Here is a 21990-nt window from a genome sequence, read left to right on the forward strand (position 1 = left end):
ATATGAAGTGTGTATCTTTGGTTGGTATTGCTTAAGTATAATAGTAAGAGTTACCAATAAAATATTTGTTTTAAAGTTCTCACCAATTTCAACATTTCTTAAATGGCTCTTCACAGATTTGAATTGTGCACCCCTTGTCTAGTACCAAGCTGTTAGTGGTTATTTATTTTATAGTTCTTTAAACTTTAATTAGTTTTTTATGTTAATTCTCAGGTAACTCAGGTTTTGAATGCAATCACTCAAAGCCTACAATCACCTTTTTTAAACAGCCTCTACTATGATTCATTTAAATCTACAGTTGATTCAAAATTTATATTGTTTTTATGTATCACTTAAGAGAAAAATTAAAATCAACCTCAATTTTGTGCATTATGAGGTTATTATCGATGTGAAAACACTAATTTTGTAATGAATTCTTGTCACCTGATGTGACACATATTTACTTCACAAAACTGATAGAAAGAAATAGTTTTAGCAAAAAATATGAAATATTCGTAAAACAGAAGGCAGATTATAATAATTTACGACAGTAGTTCTCTAAACTTTTTAAGTATTGCGACCCACATTCTTGTAGTTGCTCTGGGGAAGAGGGGGGAGATAAAAAGAATAATCCTAGAAGAAAAAATAATGTAATAATAAAAAAATTATAATTTAGTAAATCTCTATCCCTCCAAAAAAAAAAAAAAAAAAAAAGTGTCGTACGCATTGGAAACAACCTGAAATATTGCAAGAATAAGTTTTGTTTAAGTAATCTTACCATGAGAAAACACAAAGATGTGTTAAATATTCATTTGCAAGGAGCTAAGTATAAAATTTAACAATGAGTATTATTTGCTAGCATAAACTATTAATGATCTAAACAACATTCTGCACTTTGTAGCTACTTTTTAATTTTGTGTAAAGGTCTTGAAGTCTGTAACAGATATTGAACATTTACTAAAATGTTAGTAATTTCATTCTGGAATATCTATATATATATTTGCATTATGGGAACCTTTTGATTTTAGCTCTTTAAGACATCATGAATATTTTGGCCAAGTGAAATTTTTCTTACAAATTGCTAGATTTTGTTTTTGCATAACCTCCACCCCCTATACCAACCCACCACATTGAAACTGCTTTCCAAAATTTTCTATTATACTACACAAAAGAGTAAGTATAATTCTAGAATCCGTATTTCAGAAAATATAAACCATCATGTTTTCAAATTACCTGCATTAGCCACAGGTAAAAAATGTTTCTGTTTTGTCAATCACACAAGTTTTGACAATATAAAAGTAGTGTTAGCTGAATGTGATTCTGGATCTTTCACATTCATAACACAAGGCAGATTGTATGTTCTTTGAACTTGAAGATTTATTTGAAGACATTTAAGAAATTGGTATCTGGAATGTTATGTTACTATGATTAAATCTGTGTTAAAATCTCAGACACAAAACCTTTTTTTGAAATATTTTATATGTAATTACATTTCTTCTTCTGCATTTCCTTTGACATGCAACAAACGAATCTGACATTCTTTTTTACAGATATTGTTAACATCAAAGTACAAGAAAAATTTCTATCTCATATGTTTATAAACATAAGGTAAATAGCAAAGATACAAAATAATAATTACATTTTAAAAAGCTCATTAATACTGTACAATTCAAAGTATCCATATCAGTGAGAGCTTAATAAACTTGTCATTTACATTCATTATCTTTGCATTAAACATGAGGTTCACACGTTTAGTGAATATATATGGAAATTTTAAAAATAATAATAAACATTTGAATGAATAAATTAAAAACTATATGAAACATCTTGGTTCTATTTAATATTAGTTTGACATTTAGTAAATTTTTATGCAGATTATTACTAATATTCTTTATAAACAACTCAGAACAACGTAAAAAAGACATTGTTCTGAATACTGTGATTTAAGAAGTTAGATTTATTTCTAGTATTTTAGTGCAAGTGACACAAAGAATTATTTTTCATATCATTTGTAAAAAATAAATATATATTTTTTAAATTTTATCCTTGGAAGTACTCTATAGTAATTTGCAATAATTATACAAAACTGAGTGTATATTTTCATATTTCCTCACTCTATGCGAGTGCAAAACATTTGATTTTTAAAGCAGTGAATAATTATATAAATGCTTACAACGGATTTTTTTAAGGAATTAGAATTGATAAAGAAACTTAAAATATTTCCTGAATTAAAATAATTATAAATATTTTTATCATTTTTAGTATAATATTATTTGGACTTGATTTCATTTTAAATTTAATAATAAATTTATAAAATTTGGCAATTAAAAATTTTTTCATATTTAATAACAATTAGTATTTTAATGTAACAATCACATTTATAGTATTTTATTTATCTGTAGTTAGGTATAATAATTTTAAAAGATGATTATTCTGAAAGACGGTTCGATCAGTTATTCCTATGATGCAGGAATATTGCATAAGATTTATTATATTTTTACATCATAATTTCAGACAATGCATAACTAGCATTTTCTTAAAATTGAAAGCAAATTGGAACTTTATTGCTTACATTATTTAAAATTTATTAAAGGAAAGAATAGCATTATTTAGAAAAATATTTAGAATGTAACAGATTGTCAGGGACAAAATTTGATTTTATAGTTATTAGTTAATCTAATCAACATTAATACTGTACATATTAAAATTTGCATTTAATTTACATGCAACAGTGATTTATCAGTTAACATTTTATTTTGTTTTCAATTTTTAGATATTTAATACTTGCTGATCATGCATTGAGTTGTAACAATTATAATAGCATAAATATACTGCATGAAACTCATTATCATGCGAAGTTTAAAACTCACACAATTTTAATAATTCATAATTATTTCACAGATAATTTTATCTAGTACTGTACACTTTTTGGATATATATATATATATATATATATATAAATTATGTTATAGAACTGTACATAAAATACAAAGTAATGACAGAAACTGTAACACAAGATTTACAGTAGAATCTTGTCGCATATAATATTACCCAAATTTGCAGTACTATTATATTAAATCTATGAGAAACACGGATTTATTTGGCATGTAATAAAAATTGCATAATTAAATGCTTGCATTTCAGTTTCTTTTAAGGTAGTGACATGTTTTAATAGCTGACAAAGCATAGAAAGTAAATAAGCATAAGAAAAGCTTTCTTTCATAATGCCAATAAATTAAAATTTAAACAAAAGTTAATGCAAAAGATTCAAACTGCTTCCATATGAAAATTTACTTTCAATCTTCTCATCTAGCTTTGTAGAATCTGGTTAATTTTAATCTTGCCATTAGTCTTTTTACATTGATCATAAAATGTTTTATGTACTGGTTCTCAGATAGTTATTCTTAAAGAAATAATTAATCATTTTAATTGAAACAAATTGCAGGAAAACCCATTTTTCAATCAAATCTTTCAATAGTGCAATAGGAAATATTAATGTAGAATGATAAACAACTAAAGTGAGATTGCCAGAATTTGGTATTGTTGTAATGCCAGTACAATAAATCCAGTTGCAAATTCTATAATATAATAAAATCAAATAGACAAAACAAGAAACTAGGCAAGACACAATTCAAGAAATATCAAAATACAAAATGCTTTCTAAACTATGGAGCATGCTCGCTTCATAGAATAAATCGAAGAATGTAAATGTTGAAACAGCTAAGAATTTACAAATAAAAAATTACACTATAAAAAAATTATATTGCATCCACAGAAATATTTATTACCTGTATAAATTAAAAACACCTGTTAAGTTCTAATGTTGATGATATTGGTCCCATTATTTCATTTTTACAAAAAGCTTATTAGTTAAAACATATCCTTAACGAACATATAAATAACTTTTAACTCAAAATTGCTTACTGCAAAATTTCAGAATTTTGAAACAGGGAGAAAATAGAAAAACAAATTAAACAAACAAAAAAAAAAAAAAAAAAAAGAGAGAGAGAAAAGAAAAGAAATAGTTATATGTGCAAGTAAAAAAAAAGGAAGAAGAAATTCTTAGAAAGTCTTAATTAATATTTGAAGTACTGCAATGTTTAGTTTTTAAAAGACTGTGTATAATATCCTCAATAGTGATGTCTAATTTTTTATAGCTATTGCAGTTAAATAAATTTAACAAATACACATAATTAATTTTTCATATTTTAGCAGTTGGGTTATTATTTAGATGTTAAATTTATTTTCTAAATTTTCCATGCAGCGTATTTATTCAACAATATAAGATCAAAATAATCATTCAGCTTTGCTGAATCCTTAAAGCAGCATAAGGCTATTAATCCATAAAGAAATAGACATGTTTCCAAATTTTAAAATGTTATCATACATATTTATAGTAACTCAAAAATTTTTGTCTACTCTAGCAGATCTAAATTTAAAAAAATTCTAAATACCATACGTAATAAACTTAGTTGATTATTGCAGATTTTTTTTAAAGGTAGGTTAAAAAAGGAATAAAAAATAGAGTACAAGACATTATAGTTAAACAAAGAAATGAATGATAAATAAATATGAAAGGAAACATAAAAAGTTAAAAAACTTCCTTAAATTGTAATTACATATAAACTTAAGCTTTTCTTTATCAAGATCTTTTAAAATTAATTAATTAATACAGCTTAACTAATTCACATTCTGTTCATTTTAAATTTAGAAATTATAAATGCCATTACATTTTATTGTATACAGGGAAAAAATTCTGAAAACAATATTGAGTTATACAAAGTATTAATATTGGAGAATGAAATAATTAGTTTAATCGTAAATATTTTATTTTATATACTATATGCATAAATATAAAATATTTATGATGAAACTAATTATTTCACATATTGCTCTCTTTATGTTTTACTATATACAGTAAAATGTAAAGAGTGTAGATGCACTATGTGTGATGAATACATATAAATTATTTTCCAATGTAAATACTTAGAATGTGATCTGAAAATAGAACTTTTTTAAGAATTTTATTCTACATCATAAAAATTTTTTAAAAAATCTATTTTAATTTCCATTACATTATAAGACAAAAAAAAATGAATGAACGATTAACTTATGAACGAGTTTTTAAATCATATTTGATGTGTTCATGGTATTTTCAAAAATAATTTTTTAAAAGAGCATAGTGAGAGATGAAAATTTTTTATATTCAATTACTTAACTACAATAATTTTTAAATTAGCTTTTGTCAATTAATTAAAATAGCTTAACATATTTATGCAGAATGAAAACAGGTCTGAGTATATTAGTTTTGAGTATAGGTAGTACCTTCTAAAGTGGTGGCAAGCTTTCAAAGTTTTATTACATGATTATAGATTTTACTAAAGCAAAAAGGTAATATTTAAATAGTTAATATAGCTGAAATGAATGTAATCTCCAGTTGTTGTACATTTTTATAATAAAATTTTGTCATATTGTCATATTTTATAAACAATTTTTTTTTTTTTTTTTTTTTTTTTTTTTTTTTTAACATTTGGAACTAGTTTCTTATTTTATGTTAGATTACCATTCTTGAGATGCTAAGAAAAGTAAAATAAAATTTAACAATGTGAATTGATTTCTTTGAATAAAATATTGATTACATGGAAATATAATGTACATTAAATGTAAAACAATTATGAAACCAATAGAAATATATGTATGAGATTCTGGTGAAAGTATTGCTCTTGAATATACTAGTCTGGAAATGTAAGACTTTTGTGTTATCTTATTTGTAGTAATAAATTCATGAATTATTCACGAGTTCCAATTTTAGGAATTAATTATGGTTGTGCAATATTTATCCAGGCACTGTTATTATAAATAATGTAATATAAATAAGCTAATGTTATTAATATCGTTATTTTTTTATGGAATACGTTAAATATGATAATACTTATGGAAAGATTCCTGGTTACATATTATTTCAGATAATAACACAAAAAAGGATAATTTGATAGTTAATGTATGTCTTGATGTGAATTTAAGACCAACTTTTCAATTATATTCCTTCTATTTAATAAATAAATCCTGAAATTAAATTTATTAAAGCTAATAAAAGTAAAACTGAATTTGCATAAGTATATAAAAAGGGATAAGAAACATGTTTGAAAGTTGTTATATGTACAAAGGAAGATATTACTATTGTACTGGGGAAAAAAACAGAAAAAACTATTATTTACAGAATTATTTAAAAAAGAAATATTAAACTACACTATATACAAAAATAAGTTATCAAAACATTTGAGTCAAACTATATAAATATTTATAAATAATATAAAATTAAAAAATTCTAAAAACATTTAAAAAACAATAAATAATTATAAATCTACAAATATTTTTATAATAGTAAATAATACTTAGTCTCATAAGTACCAAATTATGGTACTTCTGATAAGTAACAATGTCAAAATCCTTTTAGTCATAGTTTCAGCAATACCTTTTTTAATATAATTTAAACTTACAGCATTGAAAAATGTATTCAGTTACACCCACAAACTTTCAGTTTCTTTTAAATAAATCTGTTGTGATATGCTTAAATAATGTTGGTACAAAACATTCAAAATTAAACAAAAAATATGTTGATGCAAATTATTTAAATTTACAACTCAGTACTTTAATAAGCAAAATACTGGATGCATAAGGACTTTTATAACATAATAGTTATCATAAAATATCTTTCTACTGATTTTTTAATCATGGAAAAATTTCTTAATTTTACTACAAAGTATTATATAATATTTAAAAATTATGTAACAACTTAAGATTATATAGAATATATGATTGCAACAAAATATTTTTCTTTTGTTATTACACGCACATATATGCATATACCCAGGAGTAGAAAATCAAATTGAATCTCACATTCATTTTATATTTTCTTTGTGTTCATTTTTCAAACTCTTGGAATATTGAAAATGTATACATCAGTATGTTTTATATCAGCTATGATTTCGCTCTAGTTTACAAAAGAATATCAGTTCTTCAGACAATCAATTTTTTTCTCTTTTTTACTATATCTAACATTCTGACATTTAAAAATGTGTCTGTTATGGTACAGGAAGCCCATTCTTGGCTAAACAAGTTGATATTTTCCAAGCAAAAATGACACTTTAACATTTATTCCTAAGCGTATAACTTTATACATCTCACAACATATGCACATATCTTGTGCAAAATGCTTTTTGGATATATTAACTCCTGGGTTTTTTTAAACACTTAGAAGTAGAAATTTTGAAGAATTATGTTTTAACCCCTTGAATGAATCACAGTAGAATAATTTGTATCTTCAAATATTGATGTTAAATAAAAGTCATAGAATGCATCATTACATATCAATAGGAACTCATGTTAAATACACCCATCCTCATGAGAAGAGTTCCTGGTAATGGTTAACAACTATAATTATCACAATTACAATAAAATGCATAAAATGATGAAAGCAAAATTTTATTTTAAATTAATTTGAATTACACTTTCTGAATTATTTAAAAAAGGTGTATGATTATTATTGAAATATGAAATTAATTACATGATTATCAAAGAAATTTATTATGTTCTAAAGCAAAATTTTCTAAATGGATAATGAAATTTTTAAAAACAATTGTATTTATTATTAATTTTATTACCCTGGTCAATAAAAAGAATCAGACTTCAGACTAACTTTAGTTCCAGGTAAGGCTAAAAAAAAAATCTGAAAGCCTTCAGATTTTATAATATGCCCAAAGTGGAGTTTTTTTAACGTTTTGTGTGCTACCCTTATTTATTAAATATCATGTTCTTCGCCCTTAAACTATAAAATTAAATTCAATAGCAATATCACAAAAAAAAAAAAAAAAAAAAAAAAAAAAGAGCCTCATGTATAAAATATCTCTGCTTGAAGATGCAACTGATGTTAATATCAATGGAATGTTTTGAAATCTTTCAGTTTTTTTAATCAAAAATTCATTATAATTATTTGATAAGTTTTACAAATTATGAAATAGGTAATAAAAACAAATTCGGGCTTCCAGATGGCCACATTTGAGTGGAGGACTATGTTATTCAGAATTTTAGTGTCTCTATGTACCATAGTTTTCTCACAGTGTGAGAAAAATACATATATTCATGCAGATTTTTCTTTATTTAATCTCTTTAAATATAATGCAGGGCTCTAATATTTGGTGGCAACAATCTGAAAAGTGATTCAGCTTTTTATAGTGAACCAATGCAAAATGCCAAAATGAAATTAATAGTTCTTCTAGGCAAAGTGCTCTCAAAAAAATATTATTACAGAAAAATCCATGTTCATCTGAGATTTTTTTAAACAATTTTCCCTCCTTTTTTTAAAATAAATATAATTAATGATAAAAAACTAATAATATAATTATCAACATTAACTGTCCTAAGATGTAAATGTATGGTGCCATTTGATTTTTACTTTTTTTTAAATAACATGTATCTCAAAGGATAAAGATACACATTTCTTTCACTTTTACATACATTTCTTCCTCTTATTTAGATAATATTTATCATGCTTCCCACATACTAAACATAGCTATAAAAGACATGATGTGATGACTTATTCATTATTCACATTTATTCAATATAAAAATAAAAAGTAGCCATACTCTATGAGGACATGGGTGTATTTGTATATAAATGTCTAATAATAAAATATTATGAATGATAATGAGAATATTAGAAATATAAATAAATAAAACATCAGATCAGAAATTAATGCAAGTGACAATAGTGCAATTTGTGTGTTTGAAAACATTTTGGATCATGATTTAAAGGACTTTAAGGTAGCCTTAAGCATTATCAAGGGGTTAATGATTAACAGAGAGCTTATATTCCTTATCTGTGGCTTTAACAAGCATAAAATATCTCACAAAACTGTTAAAGTCCTAGCTTTGAGATTCATAACTGGAGGATCCTCCATGATCATCTGCATTGGGTGCATGTAGAGGCAGAAGTGGTACAGATGTGGCTGCTGGAGCAGTGGTCCTCCTTTCACGAGGACTTGGAGGATAACTCACATTTGAACTAGTATTGGATGCTATTGAATGACGAGGACTTGACTGTTCATGTTGCTCCTAAAATATAGAACAAATTTGTACCTTACACAATAATCATATTTGAACAAGATTAAAAAAGAATTACTTTGAAAAATATAACTGGGAAATACCATCAAATTTATTTTCAAGGTTTATTGCAAATCATTATTTTAGACATAGCAATAGACTTATCATTTTCTACAAAAATTTTTTTAATGAGTATGAAAACAGAAAAGTGCAATTCCTTGTCTTAAGTAATCATAAAGGGATAAAAAAATCTGAAACATGCATAAAAATTGTATATTATAAAAGACTTTAAAAATTATATATAAAACTTATACAACTATTCAAGACTTAGGCTTGAAATTCATAAATTGAGCACTACTTTATATTTTGAACAAGACAATTTTTTAAATGACGCAAAGATATACAATTGATTCTCTGCGTTTTGGAGAAAAAATATGAAATTCTTATCAAAAAACTGTGTAATATAAGATGCACTTTATTGTAGTAATAATTCTACCAAACTTATTTTATATAAAATAATGCTGTACATCAGGCATAATTTACAGCATTATCTAGAAATGCTTCATGAATTTCTAATTTTTTATGTGAATTCTTTGAATCTTATGAAATCTTTATTACACTTTATTTTAAATAATTATTCTGTGGATTTAATGAATATCAGGATTACAGATTCTATAACAGCAACTACAGTTTTATTTAAAATAGTCATTTGAAATATTACAGTGTTTATTATAGACAGATATGTGGACAGAAATTCTAAAACTGGATTTATTATATGGAGAAAGTGAATATGATAACTGACTTCACTTAAATGAATAGATTTGTGTGGGCTCAAATTTACAGATTAATTGCTTTGGATTACAAAAAACTTATACCTGGAGATTTCCTAAGAAATACCATCTAAGTAATATTTTAAATATAACAATAATATACACAGTGAAAAACCTCTCATCATAATTTTTTTTTCCCAATGGCAGGCCCAAACCATCCACAGACGTTGGCCACTACTAAGGCCAGAGGCGATGGTCACTTTATTATGGAGGCACTCAAAAGGTGGGCCAACTTTGCCTCCTATGAAGAAACATAAAAATATAACCATGCTTTCTGTAGGATTTGAACCCGGGGCCCTTTAGCATCGCAGTCGGCTGCCATAACCACTATACCATCTGGGTGGCACTCTCATCAAAAAACAAAGCTCTACTGACAAATTTAACAATAGTGCAAGATTTCAAAATTGTATCCCCCCTATCTATTTTTATAACCTTAATTCATTATGTTTTAAGTTGTAAACATTCTCAGATTTTTATCTGAAGGTCTGTGTGTCTCCAGTGCAAAAGGTGAAATATGTGAGACAGCAGATCTTCCATATTATTAAACAAAATGTGAGCAAAAGTAAGGATGTAGCATAAGAACAAATTCCACATCTTCCTTTAAAAATTAAGAAAGGAAGAGGGGGGAAATATGTGTAAAATCACATCTTGGCAAAACAAGATCTGCAGATACAATCATATCTCAGAAGCTGACAAATGAACAAAACAAAGAATCTAGAAGCAGCCTTCAACATGTGTTGCTCCTATACAAGACAAAATTTTTTTAAAATTTATCTCTCATATATCTTTATACAGTGGTACCTCGATATATGAGTGTTTTGAGATACGAGCCGCCAAGTGAGCGATATTTTGCTTTGAGATGAGAGCAAGATTTGAGATAGGAGTTCTGGAAGGACCACTTTAACATCGTGATATGCCTAAGAATTATTGATCAGGCCTGGCTTGGTGTTACAATGAAGACCTTTATCTCTGCATGGAAGAAGCTGTGGCCCGAGGCTGTAGCTGAAAGGGCCTTCGAAGGATTGGAGCCCGAAGTGTCAGTGGTGGAGGAGATTGTTTCTCTGGGAAAATCCATGGGTCTGGAGGTGGATGAGAGAGATGCGAACGAACTCGTCGAGGAACAGTCTCAGGGGCTGACAACCAAGGAGTTACACGATCTACATTCGCAGCCAGCAGCTTACGGTGGTTGAACGAAAAATTAGTTTTGAAGAGGAGCCAGCGATGGAGGAGGTTATCCCTACAAGAGTTATAAAGGAGATCTTAAGAATGTGAAAGAAAGTTGTAGAGTTCGTGGATAAAAATCACCTTGAAAAAGTTGCAACTGGTCATGCATCGCTGTTCTTCAGCAAAACTTGCCTAACTATGTTTTTATAGAATATGTATTTGTTATTTATAAATAAATGTTTCTTCTTGTAAATACATTTTTCTTATTCAAAAACACTTAACAAAAACAACTGAGGTGGTGTTTTGGGAGCTGGAACGGATTAATGGCATTTCAATTAATGTCAATGGGAAAAAATGCTTTGAGATACGAGCAATTTGACACACGAGCAAGGTTACGGAACGAATTAAACTCGTATGTTGAAGTACCACTGTATAAGACAATTCTCAGAATGTTGCCATTCAGTAAAGCATAAAATCTTCAATTTATCTTTCAAATTTAATTGGTTTTTTTATCAATAAATAAATTGATTTAAAAACATTAAATGTATTTCTTTAAATTTTGATTTTACTTTTTAAAATAATATTAAAACATATTTAATTTATAACATATTCAAGTAATATTTTTATGAATATTTTCAGCTTTATTGTGGCTAATAAAAAGATGTTTTTTAACATGAGAATGTTAAATAACTGGTATAAAATCATTTGTTTTTTTCAATGTTTATGAGGTTTACATCTTTTTTAGTTTTTGAAATTTTTAATTATAAATTCTTCTATGAGATATTAGACTGTATTATCAAATTTTCACATTAAATTTTTTTATGCAAAGGCATACAGAAAAACTAGAAATCATAAAAGAATATATATTATACAAAAAGTGATTTGAATTTCTCCTTGAAATAAATTGCATATCAGCCTAAATAAGTAAACATTTATTTCACAAATAAAGCAAAAGAATTCATTTTCAGGTGAGAAAAAGAGCAGTACTCTGACTTTACAATTATGAAAGAATATTTGTAGCAAAAATCAAAAAACAGCATGCTGCATATCTTTCTGAAAGAGCAAATATCAGAGTAGAACTTATCAATGTCTCAAATTGCCCATGATCACTCTGATGTTAAAACATTTAAAAGTTATTTTCACTATCAAATCAAACTATAAGGTATGAACATATAACATATACATAATATTTTCTTCTTTCAATTTCGGGAAACTAAAGAAAGTATTCATCAAAAATGTGTAATTGGGAAATATTAGTAACTAGCAAAGAAAAAATAAACAATAACATTAAATAAAATATTAATGAAAAAATTTATATAAATAACATGAAACTAAAATGCTTAACATAGAAACATGTTTACTTCATGCCCTGAAGAATGTGCTTGTGTAGATCCAGCTGTATGCACACTGGGAGTAGAATGTTCTTGTGAAGACACTGAACCAGAACCATCAGGTGATGCAGTATTCACTGGTGGTCTCTGATTCCAAGGATTCATGAATGAGGGATGTTTATTTGACGCTGAACCTATTTTACATAAAGAATAAAAGAAATATTCAATAAAAAATTAATTAAAAATACATTAAACTGAATAGATTATTCAAGAAAGTATAAATGTATAAAATTTGGGATATTTTTTATATAGAAACATTATTATTTGACAGATTACATTTTTAAATAAAAATGATAATTTAAGAACAAATATAAAATTATTAATCATTATCAAACATTATGTACACGTAAAAAATTATAATTTTAATACTTATTTTGAATAAAAATAAATTTAAACCATTCACTCTTTTTTGTTATATTTTAAACTGTTTCTTATGTAGCTTCAATTTAAATTTGATGCTATTCAAATATTTAGTTCATTTTCACAGCTAATAGTATAAAATGTAATAAAACAAATAGATGTATAGAAATTTATAGGAGTTATTAAGTACAGAATATACTATTTGTGTTTTATTACTGATTATAAATGCAACGAACTTGTATGATGAAGGGTTACCAAAATATTGATAGACTGAAAAATTGAATGCTGGACAAAGGAGATCATGGTCTGTTTTCCTGAAAAGAAGATATTATATATATGTGTGTATGTGTGAAAATAATAATAATAATTATCTTGATGGCTGAGCATAGCTGTAACATATTTGGGCAGTTGTTTTAATGCATAGTTTGAATGATGCATAATGGAGGAGTTACCTTGTAGGCATATGTGGCTGAATTGAACATAATTTTTATTGCTGGACAACAAAGTAATTATTAAAGCATATTCTTCTTCACACATCATCATGGGTACAATATGCACCCTACAATTGCATATAGCATATCACATTTTAGGAAATGGCGTAGTTAGCAGCAAGACAAAGCAAAGACAGTGACCAAGCAGAAGAATCAAAACAAAAGAGAGCAAAAGTGTGCATCATTTAGACTTTCACTTTTTATTGAGATTACATTTTGGATCACATTGCAGGTTAATATCTGGATGCTGAGTTAAGATTTTATCGATAAGGGCACAACAGAGATTAAGACGACAAGTCTTTTTCAGAATTACAGGGAGTAAAGGTTATATGTTAGAAAAGTTATTGCTTTGTTATTTTTAAAATGAAGAGGGGAGCTAAAAGGCTACTGTTAATTTATTATTAGAAAGGAATATATTTTTACACAAAATGTAATCTGATAAAAAGTCTGCTGTGCAATTTCGCTCTCTTTTGTTTCAACTCTTTTTGCTGGCCACTGTCTGCTTTGCTGCTCTCTTTGCTTCATCTTGCTCTTTTTTGGTCGCCCTTCTTTTTTTTCCCTTGCTTCACCTTGCTGCTAGCCATGCAGAGTTTACTTTCCACTTTGTCCATAGTCTAAGAAGATGTAAGCTGTACAAAATTGTGGAGTGCATGTCATACCCATAAAGGATGCTAGTGAGTCTGTTTATGCATACAAAAACTTACACTATGATGAAAATAAAATTATATATTCAAATCAGCGGTCATGTCTGAAATCTTTTCTTTCCCATTCTCTCATATTAAGTATACATACAACTGTTTTTTAAATCTTCAAGGCTAGCTATTTAAATCATTACACATTATATGTATATATGTGTGTGCGTGTGTGTGTGTAAGATATAACAAAATACGATGGCTGCTCTAAAAAATGATTGGCAAGGTATAACAAAATACAATGGCTGCTCTAAGAAATGATTGGCGAGATATAACAAAATATGATGGCTGCTCTAAGAAATGATTGGCGACCTCAAAATTAACTATTCTTGATTTTATTTTTCCTCCCTAAGTTCATCTGTTCTCCCAAATTCGATATCTTTCCACATTACATAACAACCTAAAATTAACCAATCGCAGCTTAGTTATACTTATGCACCTACTTAGTATAAATACTGCTTCACGAGCAACTACATCATCCCTTTTCTTAACTTCTTTCCTGCAAACATCTCCATGCTGCTTTGCTTTCCTCGCTAAGATGCTTACATTATACTTTTAAAATCAGTGTACATAAAAATTATTGTATTTAACTATGATTGGATAAATGTCTACCAAGATAATTTGATATGTATGAAAATAAAGATTAGTGATTCATCGAAATTCAGTTTTGTTATCTTTGTCTGTATGCCTTAACCCTCAGACACAAGGAATATCGAAAGCTGCTAAAGGTACCAGTGTCATTTACACACTTAAAATATTATATATATAAGAACATAGATCTGAATATTATAAAATGATGCTGATTTTATTCAGCATGACCAATTGACAGTAAAAAGAGAAAAGATTAAAAAAGATATGAATTTATAGCTGATAGTAAAAATAGAATTAGATAAAATTTATAGACATTGACAGAAATGCAAAGCTTTGAGGAAATTTAATTCTCCAGTTGGAGGTCCTAAATAAAGTGCAGAACAATATAAAAAAAAACAATACAGAAGTGATTATTTTAAGATTGTTCTTATTTACCTTAGAAAGTGTACATCTGCTTATGAATTTAAAAAGTGCTCTAATGTTACTTTTTTGTGTAGTGTGACATTACATAACCTAGGATGAAGGATATGTGATGTTTGAGAGGGTAGATATTTATCTGTTTCTTTCAAATCTAAAATTTGTTTCACATTTTCTTTTTTTTAAATAATAAATAATACAGGTGATTTTCATAAAGTACATTTTTCTAATCTAAAAAGGTTTAACAGTTTTATCATACACTATGATACTATTTTTGTGATTCCTATGGACAATGGTTAATACATTAAACTGCTTAATTTTCTAATAAAAAGTTAAATTTATATATAAATGTCCTAAATATGAAGTTTCTGAATTTAATTTTGATGCATTCATGGCATTACCTCCTGCAATAATTTTAATTCAATAAAAACCATAATTTTTAAGAATCATAAAATATATACTTGCCAAGTTCTCTGCAAATATTATCTATGCCATTAAAAATATCATTAAAAAATACCATTAAAAATCAAGCTATGAGATTTAAAAACACATCTGAATCAATAAAAACAATTTCTGTGACTAACAAACCATATTCACAACAGCTTTAAATGCAAGTGATAATTTTTTTAGACTAACAAAATTTGAAGACAACCATCTACACTTAAGTGATTCTTCAGATATATAGCAAATTTGTAATTTACTAATAATATTTGTACATATAAATAATGATAGATCAGTTGTGGGTTAAAATAGTTCAGCTGTGGTTTCACAGGATTCATTGCAGCCCACATGATAAAGATAAAACAATCTTTGCCTCCTAAATTTTGTTGAATTTATAATATGAAAAATCAGCAAGAGCTTGAGCAATTCAATTCAACTTTTACATATAATTTCAATCATCAATTTCATCCAATTTTAAAATAAGTGTAACATTAATTATAAACATGAATCTTAGACATGCTTTCTTTGAAGCTCTCCATTTCATTGTTTAAAGATTGCTATATATATTTTGAATTCTTTTTAGACATTTTTTTAAGATCTTTGCAAATTCTAAGAAAAGAAAAAGTTCTAAATCAAACTATGATCTTTACATACAAGATTTTATATATCTCTAGTTCAAATGTAATATCAATCTTAACCCATGTACATTATGTATTATAACACACATGCTTAACATTATAATACAGTGCATCAAATATGAGGCAAATGAGGGACTTGCTTCATGTAAAAGTAAAATTAAAATATAATAAATTAATAATCACTTAATGTGAAAGTGATAAAATGCATTTTGAGGCCTTAACCCCTTCGCGCCGACTGTCACGTCTACGTGCCAGCAACAAACACACTCACTTCCCGGCCGACACACAGGTGTGCCAGAGCGTTTTCCCGTTCAGCCCCGACTGTCACGTATTTGTGCCAGTGTCCTGGAACGTTTTAAAAACTATAATTTCTGCCACAAGATGACACTGTATGTCCATATGGTTTCAGATACATGTACATTAGACTTTCTACTCAAAATGAGAGAAGCATGACTCGCATACACGTGTTTTTGATTATATAAACAAAAGGAAAAATAAATGTTTCCAAATGGCATGATTTATGACGTCTCTTTAAATTCGCACTTGGTAGTTGTTTATTGTAAGTAGAGAAGTTTTATTTTCGCTAAAGCGTTGGGTATTTCGGTTTAAATTAGATCTTGTTAGACGTGAATACTTTCTGTTTTTAATAGAAACAGACCGAATAAATATTTTTAATAGAAAATTTGTTAGACGTGAATTCTTTCTGTTTTAGAAAATAATTAGATCTTGTTAGATGTGAATTCTTTCTCTTTTTACCGTTGCAATCACACCAAGATCAGCAGAATCATTAAATCCGCTCAGATTAACTGAAAGATATTTTCCAAAACTTTGTTCAGAAGAGACTGAAGAGAAAATGAGACGACGATGCTTCGTTTGTTCACATTCCCGGAAAAATCCTCCAAAACAGCAAATGAGTTATTACGAGTTCAAGGAATGTAATGTAGGACTGTGTGTAGATCCCTGTTTTAAAATTTTTCATACGAAAAGAGAATTTTAAGTAATATATTTAGTTTTCAGATGTATAATGTTAAAAGTCATAAAATGGTGAGTAACGAAAATAAAATGTGAATATATGCATTTATACAAGAAATAAGGTAATTAAAGTATATATAAAAATATCTATAAAGCATAAGCCGTTTACATACTCTATAGAGTATTATTAAACAATGCATTGATACTTCGGAAATTTCATGGATTTAGGCTTAAAAATATAATAGAATAGCAAAAAAGCCCCAGGCCCTGGACAGACGCTCACGTAAGACACTGCTGGCCTCCGCGATAAGTGCGCGTTTGCACTACCTGGTGCGAAGGTGTTAATTTTGACTCGGGTTTCAATTTCTGTCAGCCTGACTCTGAATTATGTACATGTTTAAAAGTTTAATATAAGAAAGATACCATTATGAGTTGTTCTCCTACTGTTGCTATCCTGAAGTGCTCGTGGAAGAGGTTTCGGCTGTGGTACACTTCTAGTCCTTTGAGACCTTTCATCTGAAGAGACAGGTGTAGAGACAGAGGTAGGAGTTTGGGTGGGAGTTTGGCACTGTTGACTTGGTGGTTTGACCTTTCAAATAAATGAAATAAAAATGCACACTGTGACAAATTTTAAAATTAAATTTTAATTTAAGAGAGTGTGTAAAAATATTTATGACAAAAAATTATCATTAACATTTGTATAATTTCATTTAATCATAAAAAATTACCATAAATAAAAGTTTCTAACAAAGAATATTATTCTAATCTTTTAACCCTACTAATATAGATTTTCACCATAGCAAAATCAATTTCACTTTTAAATTGACATTATGAACATGCATATGTGTGTGTGCATTTGCACATATTCATCACCCGTATATATGTTGACTTAAAACATTTAAAAGAAAAACTATATTTTCTTCCTGTTTTACCCATAGAGGTTTCTTTAGTAGCTATGCAAATTAGCAAGAATAAGTGGATATTTTATTAAAATAAATAGCAACTCGCAGCAAAATTAATACTGTAAATAAATCAAGAAGACAACCAGAGATAAAGCTAATTCTCCTTAATATGTGAGGAATATATCATTTGCACACTACCAATATCATTTGCACAGTAAACTCTAAAATCATAATCACCGAGTAAGAGCTCTATATAATCACACAGTTCTAAACTGAATTACTGAACTACAGCTAATACACGGCTGTATGTACAGGATCGCCAAGACCATTTGAAAGTTTCAGGAAATTTTGCTTCTAAAGCTTAAAAATGTGTTTTCTAAAAACTTTTCATATGTTGCCAAATTGGTGACAAAACTATCACAAAAGCCCATCAAAGGATTTCCTGCACATAACTCTAAGTGAGCTAGATTCACAATTTAAACATCGATCAGTTCAGAATTCAAAGATCTACAATCTAATACATGAAACTAACACATAAACATGAAATGCAGCTATAATTTAATTAAACAAAAATACGTAGCAAAAGTGTTATATTATAATATACACCAAGCAAACAAGTATAGAAATAAAAATTATGTAACATTATACAGAAAAACAGAAAACAGTTAAATAAATTCAAATATTTAATAAAATATATGATAACACATTATCCTGGATATACACTAGTTATCATAAATTAAGGAAAAATAAAAAAAATAGCGATAACTCCCTAAAAAATAAGCCAAACCGTGTAAAATTTGAATATGTTGCCAAGTAAGAGTAGCTGAGTAAAACTGTGATATGCAAATTAGTAGCGCTGCTTTGGGAATATGTCATCTGCGAGGAGCATAAAAGTCCATGTTTGAGAGCAAGCCCACATATTTCACTGTGACAGTGACATCAGAAATCTGAGATAGCCAATTCGTAACAATGACCTCCAGGCATCAATTTCCTGCAGAACTGTGATGGAGAGCCATTGGGAGACTAGAGGAAGGACAAAGTCAAACAGAAGTGGCCAGATGGCTAAATGTGAGTCCTTCTGTAGTTCAGAGACTTTGGAGGCAATTTCAAACCACAGATTTGGCATCTAGGAGGTTCAGCCAAGGACGGCCAACTGCTATGACAAGCGCCAATGACCGATATTTGACATTATGTGCATGCAGGAATAGAACCATTGCTCTGACTCTTCTTAGATCCTCCCTTGCTGCAGCCACCAGAAGGTTCGTGTCAAATTCAACTGTGCGTAGAAAGCTTCACGAAGGTGGTCTGTATGCGAGGCAACCAGTCATTTGTGTGCCGCTCATGTCACGCCATAGGAGGGACCGTTTTCAGTGGGCACAACAACATGTCCACTGGACGCCTGATCAATGGAGGGTGGTTTTCTTTACGGATGAGTCCAGGTTTAGTCTAGAAAGTGATAGTAGGCATTATTTGATATGGAGAGAACCTAGAACCCGTTATCGTCCGTCAAACATCCATGAAAGATGCATACAGAAGGAGCAGTGTCTGGGGTGGCATCTCTTTGGGTGGACGCACAGACCTCCATGTCTTTCCAAGGGGAACCGTGAATGCTCAGATTTATAGGGATGACATCCTTGATGTTTATGTGTGCTCATATGCTGGGGCAATAGGTGATGCTTTCCTGTTACAGGATGGCAATGCAAGACCACACAGAGCTCGCATCGTAGATGATTATGCGCATGGAGTGGCCAGCTAGATCCCTGGACTTGAATCCTATCAAGCACGTTTGGGATGCTTTAGGGAGATGTCTAGCTGCTCTCAATCCGCCCCCTCAAACCCTTGTCGCGCTTGCAACTGCTTTGCAAGAGCAATAACTCTCACTTCCTATGGAACTGATAGACCGCATAATTGAAAGCATCACACATATTGCTTCTAGAGGCGATCATATTCCATATTGAAGGTACTTTTCCTATAGCAAACTGACACCTTCGTTTTGTTCATTTTATACATGTGCTAATTTCTATACTGCCATATTTGTCTGGTAATTTCTTTTTATGCTATTTGATACCTTACTATGTGTTGTATATTGTGGGTAAGTTTCATTAAATTCTGCATGTAACTTTTTCAGTAATCATGATTTTTGTGATTTTTCTTTAATTTCTGATAACCAGTGTATATTGACTCAAGTGCATTTACAAAATTAGCTATGTTTTCCCTTTAAGCTTCAAATTAAAATTTCATATGTTTTCACTTCTTCCTTCCTGATCTCAATTACTTTTGTGTAAAAATTTGAAAATGCTATTTCTAAATACATTTAACATTTTTTTAATCTTACAATATTTGATTCTTCCATATCATATACATTTATAAAATATTTTTGGCAGAGAGTAAGCAGTTGAGTTATTCTTACATTACAAAGATTGTTATTGAAATATGTCTCAAATGCTTCCTATACATATGCAAGAAATATACAGGTATAAAACCTTGAAATAAAGATAAGATAACTTTAAAATAAATAAATATACATGAAATATTATGTAAAGCAGCATTTTTATATATTTATCCATTTTTAAATTAAATAAATAAGATTAGCAAAATTTTTGAAAATATGATTTCATGATTATGCAAAATAGCACAAAATGGAAATGAAAAATTTGTGCTTGCATAAAATACGAAACTGAGAAAGTATGAGGTGTAATTATAGACACTCTAAAATCTACATATGTAAGCAATTTAATTTAAAAAAAAATGTGTAAAAAAATTATAAATTGCCTCATATAAAGTTGTAATACGAATACCTTTCAAACATCGAAAAATAATTAATATTTACCACTAATTAAAAACAGAACCATACTAAAAATGTGTTAAAATTATATTCACAGAAATCATTAAAACTAGAATATATGACTAAAATATGAAGAATGCTGAAACATTTGGCATTCAACAGTGCACTTATGTACTTACGCCTTTTAACAAGTATAGATATGCAAAAGTGAGCATTTGTAATGAAGCCAGAAAAACCTTCCTGATTATGATTCCTGACCTATTTTTAACTTTGGGTTTGACATGTTTTAATTTTTATTTAACACTGTGTTCAATAGCTGCTGTGATTTTAAAGACTATTTTATCCTTTATATTATTCCACACATCTATAAAGGAGATGCATGAATGCTACTCATGACATTTCTTCAATAGTAAGAGATTTCTTTTCCACAATGATCCATGTCAATGGCATAGCTGGGGAGGGCTCAGTGGAATAGCGAGCATAAGGCAAAATACCTTTTTGGTGACCCTCCTCCCCTCAAAAAGTATACAGTGATATGATGATAATCTTGTTTGGAGACCATTTGGCACGCCTTGCATCATACACCCCCTTGCATCCCCTCTCTACGCCACTGGAAGGGCTGAAGGGGTGGTCTGCTCAGGGCAGCATTTTTCATACGAAACCTTTTTTGTAGGCATTAGTCAGGTGGATTGGTGAAGCAAGTGAAAAAAAAATTAGATTCTAAATTGCTATATGGAATTAAATTGAGAAGAAAAAATATTCAAAGAAATCACCACATGTTTTCAACAGGTAAATACTTTTGTTACACCTTTTTATACTCCATGCAAACTTTTCAACGCAAGTTACAAATACCAACTGAATCATGATTAACAATGAAGAATTCCTTAATTAAGACACAATTCCTTATTAAGAAAGAAAGTATTTCTGAGCTTAATTTACATTATTGCTAGGGTGATAGAAACATGGAAAGGCTGTCCTCTTTATTCTAAAATACAATTTCCAGTACAAAGTTCCAAATACTGTAATACTACTGCTAATTTTCCTCTCAATTGAAATAAGTGTTGACAGTTGTGAGAAGCTTTTCCTAAATAAAAACCATTAAAGAAGTGTATAAGAAATACAAATGTATGTTTTGCATTTAAGAAATCTTTCTATATTGTCTACATAACAGCAAAAGCAAACAGACCATTGCATTGTTACTGTTCGTTTTGCGAACCGAAAACAACAAAACAATAA

The 21990-nt window shown here is 28.5% G+C and overlaps 1 protein-coding gene across 1 annotated transcript in view; it reads right to left on the reverse strand.

The window, feature by feature from the left end:
• Window positions 1-1438: 1438 nt before the first annotated feature.
• The window catches only part of LOC118197739 (serine/threonine-protein kinase Genghis Khan-like), a 464691-nt gene continuing 444139 nt past the window's right edge, over window positions 1439-21990 (reverse strand). The window contains exons 43-45 of the mRNA XM_085811939.1: window positions 17491-17656; window positions 12436-12599; window positions 1439-9092 (exon numbers count right to left, since the gene is read on the reverse strand). Coding sequence (XP_085668065.1) covers window positions 8904-9092; window positions 12436-12599; window positions 17491-17656 — 519 coding nt within the window. The 3' untranslated portion in view covers window positions 1439-8903. The remainder of the gene's footprint in view (window positions 9093-12435; window positions 12600-17490; window positions 17657-21990) is intronic.

Source organism: Stegodyphus dumicola, chromosome 2, assembly GCF_044657685.1.
Source record: "Stegodyphus dumicola isolate Sdum_Otavi_A_Nest chromosome 2, ASM4465768v1".
In the NCBI taxonomy this organism is placed as follows: Eukaryota; Metazoa; Arthropoda; class Arachnida; order Araneae; family Eresidae; genus Stegodyphus; species Stegodyphus dumicola.